The sequence below is a fragment of the Cervus canadensis genome, chromosome 13, assembly GCF_019320065.1.
Source record: "Cervus canadensis isolate Bull #8, Minnesota chromosome 13, ASM1932006v1, whole genome shotgun sequence".
Lineage (NCBI taxonomy): Eukaryota > Metazoa > Chordata > Mammalia > Artiodactyla > Cervidae > Cervus > Cervus canadensis.
In genome coordinates, this window is record NC_057398.1 from 37,834,088 (window position 1) to 37,846,280 (window position 12,193).

Sequence of the window (12,193 nt, forward strand, 5' to 3'; positions counted from 1 at the left end):
CTCTCGGCCCTGACTGTCTGCACCCCAACTCCAGGGACCTGTGGGCCCCACTCAGCTTGGCTTGTCTGTCTCACAGACATTCAACTGTGCTGCCTGGAAACAGAAGGAGGATGTAGACCCTGCCCTTGGGAAGCTCCCAGCTTCCCTGGAGTCATCAAACCTCACACACGTGAATTGTGACTTTGTGTAGAAAAAGAGAGAGCTGTCCCAGATGGTCTTCAAGGACCTTCTGTGTGCTCTTGTCTGACTTGTCAGCTCCTTGAAGTGACCCTGTGGGGAGACATGATTGCCCTCCCATTTTACAAGGGAGGAGACTGAAGCTGAGACAGGTGAAGTGACTTGTCCAAGGTCCTGCAGCTCACTGGAGCAGATCCAGGCTTCTCTCTGAACCCTGGGTTTGTTTTTAAACACCCTGCTCTTCCTTTTTCCCCATGCAAGGGGCTCCAGGTATAAACTTTTCCAAGTGCCATTTGAGCATCACCTGGAGTGTTTTATAGCAAAGCAGAACCCTGGGCCATACCTTGGACCAGCAGAACTGGTCATCAGTGACTGGATGTCAGGCCTGTGAGGTGAGGGTCACTGTCCTGGTGACAGAGGCTTTTAAGAGGCCTGTAGACCTGGTCTAGTCAGGGGAGGATGGTCAGAGGCTGGCTTCCCAGGTGGCACTAGTGGTAAAGAACCCACCTGCCAAGGCAGGAGACAAGAAATGTGGGTTCGATCTTTGGTTCAAGAGTATCCCCTGGAGGAGGAAATGGCAGCCCACTCCAGTATTCTTGCTTGGAGAATCCCATGGGTAGAGGAGCTTGGCGGGCTACAGTCCAGGGGTCACAAAGAGTCAGAAGTGACTTAGCATGCATGCACGGTCAGAGGCTGGCCAAGAAGGGCACTCCAGGCAGAAGGTCTGGTGATGGCAGAGTTCCAGGGAGCAGGTTGCAGCAAGTGGCTGGGGATGTGCCAGCAATGATAGGGAGCAGCCTGGGGAAGCAGAAGGCTTTGTGGGCCCAGGGGGTGGAGCCTCATCCGCAGCCTCCATCCCTTTGCCCCCAGGAGCAGCACCACAAGGCTCAAGTGGAGCAGTTCCTGGCAGACCACGGCGACGAGTACCAGTCTGTGAAACTGGTGGGCCCCGAGGTGCGGGTGGCCAACGCCGACGCCAGGAACATGGGCGCGTGAGTTGAGGGTCGTGGCGGAGGGGCCGTGATGTCAGGAGCCCCAGGCAGGGAGACAGGGGTTCAGAAGGCTATGTGGTCTCCAGCAAGTCCTGCCCCTCCCTTGACCTCGGTGTTCTTATCTGTCAAATGGGGAGATCGTTGAGCCAACCTCAGTGCTCCTGGGGAGGGCTGAGCACTGTCATTTGGGTTTGGGAAGCAAAGGAGAGACAGAGGAAGGACTGGAGGGCCAGAGGAGATAAATGCTGACAGAGAAACAGTCTCTGATTTTTTTTCCTTTATCATGGAAATAAACAAGTTTAATTTGTGTTGAGTATAAGATAGAAAGTGCAGATATGAGATTGGCAAACGCCTTATAAAGGACCAGCTAGTAAATCTATGTAAATTGGCTTTGAGGGCTCTGCTGTGACCTCTCAGCCCGGCTATTAGAGAATGAGTGAGCGTGGCTGTGCTCCAATAACATTTTCTTTATCAACACTGAAATTTGAAGTTCATATGATTTTCACATGACTTCTTTTGATTTTTGTTTTCCCCAGCCATTTAGAAATGTGAAACTGTTCTTACAGATTTGTGATTGCCATGGGGTGGGAGAGGAATGGACTGGGAGTTTGGATTAGCAGATGCAAACTGTTATGCAGAGAATGGAAAAACAAGGTCCTACTGTGTAGTACAGGGAACTATATTCAATATCCTGTGATGAAGTATGATGGAAAAGAATATGAAAAAAATGTGTATATGTATATATATATATGTATATATACAACTGAATCACTTGGCTGTGTAGCAGAAATTAGCATTGTAAATCAACTATATGTCAATAAAGTAAATTTTTAAAAAGTTCTTGGGGATTCTCTTAGTGGTCCAGTGGTGAAGACTCCATGCTTCCACTGCAGAGGGGCACGAGTTTGATCCCTGGTCAGGGAACTACGATCCTGCATGGCACATAGCACAGTCAAAAAAAGAAAACGGTCAAAACTCCAGGCAGTGGGCTAGATTTGCACTGTGCTCCATAGTTTGCTGAGCCTGGCACCAGTAAACAAAAAGAACATAGATTTTTAAGAAAATTTTAACTACTATTGATTTACAATATTGTGCTAGTTTCAGGATTCTTTTCCATTAAAGGTTATTACAAGGTATTGAATATCATTATCTTGCTGGCATCTGGCACCCAGTGCCCTGAAAACCGTGGCAGTGGGGAGAGCAGGCCCACAGACAGGTTCCTACCCTGCTTGGTGCTATGGTGATATTTACTGTGCTGGACAGTAAATCCTTGTTTATTTTTTGTATATTAGTGTATATCTGTTAATCCCATACTTCTAATTTATCTCTCCCTTTCCCCCTTTTCCACTTTAGTAACTGTATGTTTATTTTCTATGTCTATTTCTGTCTTGCAAATATGCTGGTTTGTATTTTTTTTTTTAGATTCCACGTACAAGTGATATCATATGATATTTGTCTTTCTCTGACTGATTTTACTTAGTGTGAGATTTTTTTAAGCTTTTGGTATAGTTGCCAAACTGTCCTCTGGAAAGGCAGAGCCAGTTTACCCATAGCACAGAGCAGTGTAGAGACCTGTCTGTGGGCCTGCTTTCCCCAGTGCCCAGGTTTTCAGGGCACTGGGTGCCAGATACCAGGCTCTGGGCTTTGTCTTGACAGCTTTGTAGTCCAGGGGTTGGGTCTCAGAGTCGGGAGGGACCTCAAGGCGGCTGGTGCCAGCCTACAGCAGGGCTGACCTGACTCCATAAAGACCCTTGGCTGGTACCTGGTGATGACAGATGTGGGCAGTGGTGGGGACTGCAGGTGCAGGGATCCTGGGTGGGGAGGCTGGCACCAGCACCCTGACCCCAATGACCCTGTGTTCCTTCCCCACAGGGACCTGTGCCGGCAGGACCGTGGCTGCACCTACTACTTCAGCGTGGATGCCGACGTGGCCCTGACTGAGCCCAAAACCCTGCGGCTGCTGATCGAGCAGAACAAGTGAGGCTGTGGGTTGGCCGCGGCTGGCTGGCAGGCAGGCCCTCAGAGCCGAGGCTCACGATGGCCCTGGACCCGAGTCTGGGCTTGGGGTAGGGGGTGGGGGCCCCTCCCCTGCCTGTCTCCTCCTCCACATTGGCCTCATCTGTGACCCTGGGCTTTTCCCAGCCTGGCTATCCTGTTTTTATACACACACACACATATATATAATTTATTTATTTATTTTTGACCGCTCTGGGTCTTCACTGGTGCACGTGGGCTTTCTCTAGTTGTGGTGAGTGAGGGCTACTCTGTCTGCAGTGCACAGGCTTCTCATTGCAGGAGCTTCTCTTGTTGCGGAGCACAGGCTCTGGATGCATGGGCTTCGGTAGTTGTACTCCACAGCCTCAGTAGTTGTGACTCATGGGCTCTAGAGCACAGGCTCAGTAGTTGTGGTGCTCGGGCTTAGTTGCTCTGCAGAATATGGGGTCTTCCTGGACCAGGGATCGAACCTTGTCTCCTGAATTGGCAGGTGGATTTCTTATCCACTGTACTGCCAGGGAAGTCCTGGCTACCTTGTCTTAGTCTAGGATGTTCTCCACCTCCTGGCTCCAAGCTCCAAACTATCCCACCCCCTACTCCCACCCCTCCTCCTCTGTGCCTTTCCTGGCTGCTCTGTGAAGGGTGGGGGGAGCTGGCACCAGATGGGCCACACCCCACCCCAGGCCTGACTCCAGGGAGATCCTTGCAGGTTGAAGGTGCTCTCCCTCCCCCTCCCCACACCTGGACCTGCCCTAACCTCCCCTCGGGCAGAGGGACTCCCTCTGAGATGCTCCCTTCCCCAGGAATGTTATCACCCCATTGATGACCCGCCATGGGAGGCTGTGGTCGAACTTCTGGGGGGCGCTGAGTGCAGACGGCTACTACGCCCGCTCGGAGGACTACGTGGACATCGTGCAGGGACGACGTGTGTGAGTACCTGCAGCATGGGGGGACACCCTCCTCTGTCTTCCTCCTGGCCTCGCCTCCCGCAGTATTCCTGTCCCTGTGCTCAAATTCCTGCTGAACTGAAACAAGGAAGACTGCAGTCAGACACACAGAAGGGCTTCCTGACAGTTATCCTGACGCCATGTGCCCAGAGTAGGGGAATCAAATCGGCACCATCCTGCCCTCCCAGCCTGTGACTTCCCCCTCATCTGACCCCTGACCCCCAGCCTGTGACTTCACACCATTGCCTGTGACCTCCTCCATCTTCCCCTCTCTCCCTTAGGGGTGTCTGGAATGTACCCTACATCTCAAACATCTATCTGATCAAGGGAAGCACCCTGCGGGCTGAGCTGCAGGAGACAGACCTGTTCCACCACAGCAAGCTGGACCCTGACATGGCCTTCTGTGCCAACATCCGGCAGCAGGTTAGCTGGGTTGGGCAGTCAGAAGAGGCCCTGTTGATGGGGAAGATGAGTTACCTTGTTCCCATGGGCCCTGTGGCTTCTGAGATCCCAGCAGGACTGCTTACAGGCTGCCAGGCCCTGGTGGGAGCCTTGGGGCAGCAGGCATGAGGGCTGCCCCCCGGGGTCTGTAGGGTCATTTTAGTAGACCCAGTTATCACACTGTCTTTCTCTTTTTAAAAGCTTTTGTTTATTTATTTATGACTCTGCTGGGTTTTCACTGCTGTGCGGGCTTTCCTCTAGATGCAATGAATAGGGGCCACTCTCTAGTAGCAGTGCCTGGTCTTCTCATTGCAGTGGCTTCTCTGCTTGTGGCTCTCGGGCTCTAGAGCACAGGCTCAGTAGTGTGGTGCACAGGCTTCATTGCTCCATGGCCTGTGGGATTTTCCCGGACCAGGGATTGAACCCACATCTCCTGCATTGGCAGGTGGATTCTTTACCACTGAGCCACCAGGGAAGCCCCACACGATCTCTTTTATGTACATTTCGACAGAGCCTAAAGAAAACTGAACTTTTCACATTTACTCCAAGTAATGTGCCCAAGAGATGCCCTTACCTTTTCCCTGTGCCCCACCCAATACTATTTTGTGGTTATTTTTTTTTTAAATGTGACAGTGGGATGATGTTTTCCTTGTGCCCACAACTCACTCCAGGATCAGAACTCTGTCCTTTTCTTTTGCGTGTTCATTCTTTCACTCCTGTTCAGTCCTCCAGGAAGTCTTCCTTGATTGGCTCAGGCCTTGGGCACTTGGAAAATGGAGTGACCCACACTGGGTTGTGAATTTAAATATAGTGGGTAGAGGAGGCTTCAGTTTTTCCCACCCCAGGGGTGGGGTGTGCAGAAAAGAGGCTCTCTTCCATCCGGCCTCTTCTCCCCAGGATGTGTTCATGTTCCTGACCAACCGGCACTCCTTCGGCCACCTGCTCTCCCTGGACAGCTACCAGACCACCCACCTCCACAACGACCTCTGGGAGGTGTTCAGCAACCCCGAGGTGAGGCCCTGGGTGGGTGGGCAGGCATGGGAACAAAAGGGACCTCAGTGATCCTGTGACCTGAGGCACCTCCCTCCCAGAACCTGACCTTGGCTGTGACCCCGTGGGTCCCCCTGGCTCCCTCCACCCCAGAGGGCTTTTCAGGCAGGATTCCAGTGTGGAGAGGAGAGTGTCTCTAGAGGCAGCGCCATCTGGTGGAGAAGGGACCAGGAGTTAGAGGCTGAGGTTTGTGGTCCATCAGCGGTGCCTCAGTTAAGCCTATCCACCTTTGGGGCCTCGGTTATCTTTTTTTTCTCCAGGCAAGGCTTTACTGGCGCCCCCTCTGCAGCAGTAGGGAATGAGAACTAACAACAGGTTCCCTTGCTCACTTTCCCTGAGGAGGGGTCAGCTTGTTCCTTATATAGGGTGAGAGTTGGGTTGTGTCCAGGGGTCCGGCCGGAGCGGTAGCTTAGGTGTTTTGCCCTCTGGTGCTGAGTGCAGGGGGCATGCTCAGTACCCTGCTTTTGCTCCCAGTACCCTGATTTTGCTCTCGGCTCTTGAGAAGTGGCAGTGGAGGTTGTTTAGTCTTTCCGTTATCTTTTGTCCAGAATCTGTGGGGCCTCAGTTATCTCAGCTCTAAAATGGGTGTGCTATCCCAGCCTGCCTCACCTCTGAGGGTGATGTGCTGATTAGAGGAGGAGGAAGTTCTGACAGCATCACTAGATGTTGCAAGCCTGTGGCTGATGTGGGCACAGGCATATACCTGCAGGTGGACCTATACACACAGCACACACATGTACACACACATGCAAACCTGGACTCCCGTGGACACACTTGTGCGCCCAGACAGCTCACATGACCCAGTGGGCAGTTCAGTTCAGTCGCTCAGTCATGTCCGACTCTGCGACCCCATGAATCGCAGCATGCCAGGCCTCCCTGTCCATCACCAACTCCCGGAGTTTATTCAAACTCATGTCCATCGAGTCGGTGACGCCATCCAGCCATCTCATCCTCTGTTGTCCCCTTCTCCTCCTGCCCCCAATCCCTCCCAGCATCAGGGTCTTTTCCAATGAGTCAACTCTTCGCATGAGGTGGCCAAAGTATTGGCTTCAGCATCAGTCCTTCCAATGGACACCCAGGACTGATCTCCTTTAGGATGGACTGGTTGGATCTCCTTGCAGTCCAAGGGACTCTCAAGAGTCTTCTCCAACACCACAGTTCAAAAGCATCAATTTTTCGATGCTCAGCTTTCTTCACAGTCCAGCTCTCACATCCATACATGACCACTGGAAAAACCATAGCCTTGACTAGATGGACCTTTGTTGGCAAAGTAATGTCTCTGCTTTTAAATATGCTATCTAGGTTGGTCACAACTTTCCTTCCAAGGAGTAGCGTCTTTTAATTTCATGGCTGCAATCACCATCTGCAGTGATTTTGGAGCCCCAAAAAATAAAGTCAGCCACTGTTTCCACTGTTTCCCCATCTATTTCCCATGAAGTGATGAGACCAGATGCCATGATCTTAGTTTTCTGAATGTTGAGCTTTAAGCCAACTTTTTCACTCTCCTCTTTTGGCATAGGCGCATATAAGCTCCCCCACTCCCACCCCCACCGCCCCTGCCCCCACACCCCACCGGGCCTGGGGGGCAGAACTCCCTCTTGCAGCAGCCCGTGTGTGTGAGTCCCAGCTGGCCCAGGCTTGGCTCGAGGACCCCAGCTCCCCTTCTCCCCATAGGACTGGAAGGAGAAGTACATCCACGAGAACTACACCAAGGCCTTGGCGGGGAAGATGGTGGAGATGGTAAGGCCCCAGCGCCCCCTGTGAACAAAGCTGCTGGGCTTACACCTGCAGTGGCTGCGGGGGACAGACGGCAGAGCAACAAGGCCAGCTGACCTGGGGGAGGAGCAGGAGCCACCTTCCTGTGCTCTGGTGCTGCTTGGGGCGAGGGAACGCGCAGTGGGGTGCCTCTGCATCTTGCTGGCACTTTGCAGCTGGAGTCTTCAGGGGCGGAGGGGCCTGAGGCTTCTTCCCTGGCCAGAGCAGGAAAGAAGAAAATGTCCCCAGCTGTGGTCTCAGCTGTGGACTGTGGGCCTAGAGTGAGAAACAGATGCTTCCTTCTCTGCTTCTCCTGCAGCCTGTGGGCCTCTGCTCCCTGGATTTGCATATTCCTTTCCTGGCTTCGGCAGCTCTCTGACCTTGGCTGAGAAGGGCCAGCTCTGAGCTCTGGTTCCTCCTCCCTTCAGCAGCCTGCTGAGCTCCTGCTCCCTGGAGACACTTGTGGGGACACGGAGGGCTCACAGACTGGGATGTGGGACTGGACATAGGCCACATGAGGGGCCTTGCCTGCAGCGGGGTCTGCAGAGGGCCATGGGGGCAGTGGGAGGACGAAGTGATGCTTCTCTGGACCCTGTGACCAAATCTCCGCCCTCCTCAGCCTTGCCCGGACGTCTACTGGTTCCCCATCTTCACGGAGACGGCCTGTGATGAGCTGGTGGAGGAGATGGAGCACTACGGCCAGTGGTCTCTGGGAGATAACAAGGTGGGGGTCCAGATGCCTGGACTGCAATGGCGGGATGCTGCCCCTTTCCCATGCCTGCCCTCGGGGCTCTTTTCTTGACAGGCTAGCCAACCTCTCTGGGACTCCTGGAGATGGGGGCATTGGCAGGGGTGCCTACAGACACTTAGGAGTAGAGGGAGTGAGAAATGGGATGGAGTGTTGGTCTTCAAGTTGCCATTGCTGCTGGGTGACTTAGAGCTGCCTTCGTCTTGAATTGCTAGGTTTCCAGTTCCTGGTTTGTCATTAGAATGATTTCGCTTCCTTCCCCAGGTTGGGCATGGAGATGGGGGAGGAATGAGATTTGGAAGGATTTGGAAGCGACAGCCATGTCAAGATCACCAGACAGCAGAAGCAAGGGGCATGGTGCATGTGACAGGCTGTGCATTCCCTGAAGGAGGAATTCATACCTGCAAGCCTCTTAGAAAGTTCAGGAACCATTTTTAAAGGCACATGAACCCCTGGGCCTATGTGCTGCTGGGACCAGCTAACATCTGGGCTGGCAGCTGGACTAAGCATGGTTCTGGTTACTGCCCAGTTGACATACTTGGTGGCAGAGCTCATTTGCAGAACCCAGTAACTCAAATAGCCCACATGTGGGGTCTGGTGAACCCTTGTGCTTCAGTGACCCGGTCAGCAATGGGGCTCTAGTACCCCAACTGACCTGTGGCCTCTGTGTTGGTTTTCTGTGCTGTGTAACAAATCACCACAAAGCTTATCAGCTTAAAACAATACCCATTTATTATCTCCCAGTCTCTGTGGGTTGGGAGTCCGGCTCAGCGTCTCCCAAGGCTGCAGTCCTGGTGTCAGCAGGCACTGGGATCCCATCTGAAGCTTGGGATTCTTTTCCAAGCTCATGTGACAGAACTCACTTCCTTGCAGCTGTGTCATTTCAGGCAGCTTGCTTTATCCCTACCAGCAGGACACAAAATCTCTGTCTTCCAGACCTTCCCTGAAGGCCCACCTGAGATGATCTCTCTTTGGATGAACCCAAAGGCAGTAGGCTAGTTACATTAATTACATCTGCTGAACCCCTTCACTTTTGTCCCGTAATCTAACCTTATCCCATCAGGTTCACAGGTCAAAGGGAGGGGATTTAGACAGAGCATGTACACCAGGGGTGGGGCTTCCTGGGTGGCTCAGGGTAAAGAATCTACCTGCCATGCTGAAGACGCAGGAGATGTCAAGAGTTCTATCCCTGGGTCGGGAAGATCCCTTGGAGGAGGGCATGGCAACCCACTTCAGTATTCTTGCCTGGAAAATCACCCATGGACAGAGAAGGCTGGCAGGCTACAGTCCGTGGGGTTGCACAGAGTCAGACACGACTGATCACTCACTACACCAGGGAGCTGGGATTTCATGGTGTGTGTGTGGCGGGGGGTGGTTGGATCTTAGAATTCTGCTTACCACATTCTCCTTGGTCACGTCCAGGACAACCGCATCCAGGGTGGCTACGAAAACGTGCCAACCATTGACATCCACATGAACCAGATCAACTTTGAGCGGGAGTGGCACAAGTTCCTGGTGGAGTACATCGCCCCCATGACGGAGAAACTCTACCCGGGCTACTACACCAGGGTGGGCGCGCCTGGGGTGCAGCCGGGATGAGGGCGTGGGGTGGGTGTGGTTGGGGCTTGCCAGAGAGGAAGGCGTTCCAGGCTTGGGGGAGAGTTTACTGAATATTTGGTCTCCAGGAGTGGCGTCTCCTCCCATCTGGGGTGAGGCTAGGCCCCCGGAAGGTGGGGCCTCGGGAGGCGGGGTCCCGGGAGGCGGGTCATGTGGGCGGGGCCTCGGGGTGGGTTCCAGGGGGCGGGGCCTCGGGAGTCATCTAGTTCGTAAGGGGAGACCACTCTGCCTCCAGGCTTGACTCCTTTGCATCCTTCTCTGTGTACTTAAATCCTGCACCAGAGGCTCCTATGCTAGTCCACCGAACAAGCCCCGTTAGCTGGCCGGCATGCCCATTCCTTTAGCTCCCTCCCTCGTGTGTCTGGCTGCCTCTTTTGGCTTTTGCCCTCCTTCACTCAGTCACCTCCTCCTTGTTTACCCTGGTTTTCTCCAAACACCTGCTCTGAGTGTGCCAGGGCCTTGCCCCCAAGGAATCACCAGCCAGAAAGAGTCCTGAGGGTTATGTTCATTTCCTCTCTTCCTCCCCGCCCCTGCTCTCCATCATCATCTTCTCCCACTCTTCCCTCCCTCCCTCCACGTCCTCCCTTTCTTCACTTTTCCTTCTCTTCTTTCCCTTCCACCCCACGTTTTAATTGAGAACCTTGTCTATGCCAGACGCTGGAGAACACAGCATAAGCAGATCTGCCGTCTTGGTCGACTTTCCAGCGATTGGATGAGGGGTCCCTTCTGTGCACTCCTGCCTTTCCCAGCATTTGGGGGCCTCTCTCTAACTCCAGTTCTCTTGTCCCGCTTCCTTGGTGCAGGCCCAATTCGACCTGGCCTTTGTCGTCCGCTACAAGCCCGATGAACAGCCCTCGCTGGTGCCACACCACGACGCCTCCACCTTCACCATCAACATTGCCCTGAACCGGGTTGGAGTGGATTATGAGGTGAGCAGGGGGCACTTTGGGCCAGGGGCAGGGCTGACTGGGGAGTAAGCAGCTCATAGGGTGGCCAGTCAGGGTATGCCTGTGCCAGAGAACCCTAGAGAGAGGGTGCCTGGTGCATGGAGAAGGCTTCTTGGAAAAGGTGGGCTCAGAGCACAATTTGGTTGGGGGGAGAAGGCTTTAGACACAACAGAGCAAGGGTTTGGGATGTCTGGGAGCCAGACTGGCTGGGCTTGGGTCCTGTCTCCCTCTCACCAGCTCTGTGTAACATGTAACCAGGCACATTTCTTAGCATTTCCCTCATATCTTAGATGGGAAAACCTAGAGGACCTCCCCCTGTAGAATTGTGAGAATTAAATGAGCTCATCCAGGTAATTGCTTATGTGAATCCATAATAAGTAATCAAGGAAAATAATAGCTATTAGTAATAAAAAGTTCAGGGTTTTCAGCACTCTTGAAATAAGAGGACAGCTTTGGGAATGGCAGGACAAGATTAAAACAGGTGTGGGGCACAGGCTTGTGACCAGAGGGGAGGATGGGGAAAACAGGAAGACATGAGAGTTCAGAGGGAGCAGTTGGGGGCCTCAGGGCCCCAAAGAAGGTTCCCTAGGTGTGATCAGCTAGGGAGACAGCGTTTATTCACCATTTACTCCTTAAGCTGCTATTTTCTTTTGAAAGTCTTTGTGGAATTTGTTAGAATATTGTTTCTGCATTATGTTTTTGTTTTTTTTGGCCATAAGGTATGTGGGATCTTAGTTCCCTGACCGGGAATCTAACTCACACCCTCTGCGTTGGACAGCAAAGTCTTAACCACTAGACCACAGGGGAAGTCCCAAGCTACTATTTATAAAAGCTTCTGGGAACTCAGCCCTGGGCAGGCACTGTGAAGGATACCCATAAAACACCTATCATTTTTTTGAGAGTTTACAATGTATCAGGGGTTTTCACAGGGGACAGTGTTGCCCTCTCAGCACACATTGGTGATATCTAAAGACATTTTCAGTTGTTACAACTATGAGGATACTATTGGCATCTCTTGGGTAGAGGCCAGGGGTACCCAGGACAGCTCCCCCATAAGAAAGGGGCCCATGTGGTGATAACTGTACAGCAGTGTAAATGTACTTATTATCATTGTATACTTGAAAATGATTATGATGGTAAAGTTTATGTTATGTGTATTTGCCACAATTAAAAAATAATTATCTGACCCAGAATGTCCATAGTGCTAAGGTTGAGAAACCCAGCCCTAAGCTAGCTCTTATCTGTATCATCTCATTTAATTCTCACAACCCTGTACAGTTTAATGCCCATTTTCCAGAAGGGCAAACTGAGGTTCACGTTGGTCACAGAGTCACTGCCCAGTGCTGCCTGCCTCCAAGGCCAGTGCTTCTGATTCCTTGTTCTTTGCTGAGTGTCTTCCTTAGGCAGCTCATGGCTGTCGCTCCACAGGGCATCCCCAGGCAGGCTGTACTGAGGGGCCCCTTAGCTGCGATGGCTCAGACGGGAGAATGGGAGTGGGGGTGGGGGTGGGGGTGGGGTGGGGGG

The 12,193-nt window shown here is 52.7% G+C and overlaps 1 protein-coding gene across 1 annotated transcript in view; it reads left to right on the forward strand.

The window, feature by feature from the left end:
- The window catches only part of PLOD1 (procollagen-lysine,2-oxoglutarate 5-dioxygenase 1), a 30,653-nt gene that overhangs the window by 17,507 nt on the left and 953 nt on the right, over positions 1-12,193 (forward strand). The window contains exons 10-18 of the mRNA XM_043485247.1: positions 1,048-1,169; positions 3,042-3,146; positions 3,968-4,093; positions 4,393-4,534; positions 5,450-5,563; positions 7,277-7,342; positions 7,977-8,081; positions 9,528-9,674; positions 10,526-10,651. Coding sequence (XP_043341182.1) covers positions 1,048-1,169; positions 3,042-3,146; positions 3,968-4,093; positions 4,393-4,534; positions 5,450-5,563; positions 7,277-7,342; positions 7,977-8,081; positions 9,528-9,674; positions 10,526-10,651 — 1,053 coding nt within the window. The remainder of the gene's footprint in view (positions 1-1,047; positions 1,170-3,041; positions 3,147-3,967; positions 4,094-4,392; positions 4,535-5,449; positions 5,564-7,276; positions 7,343-7,976; positions 8,082-9,527; positions 9,675-10,525; positions 10,652-12,193) is intronic.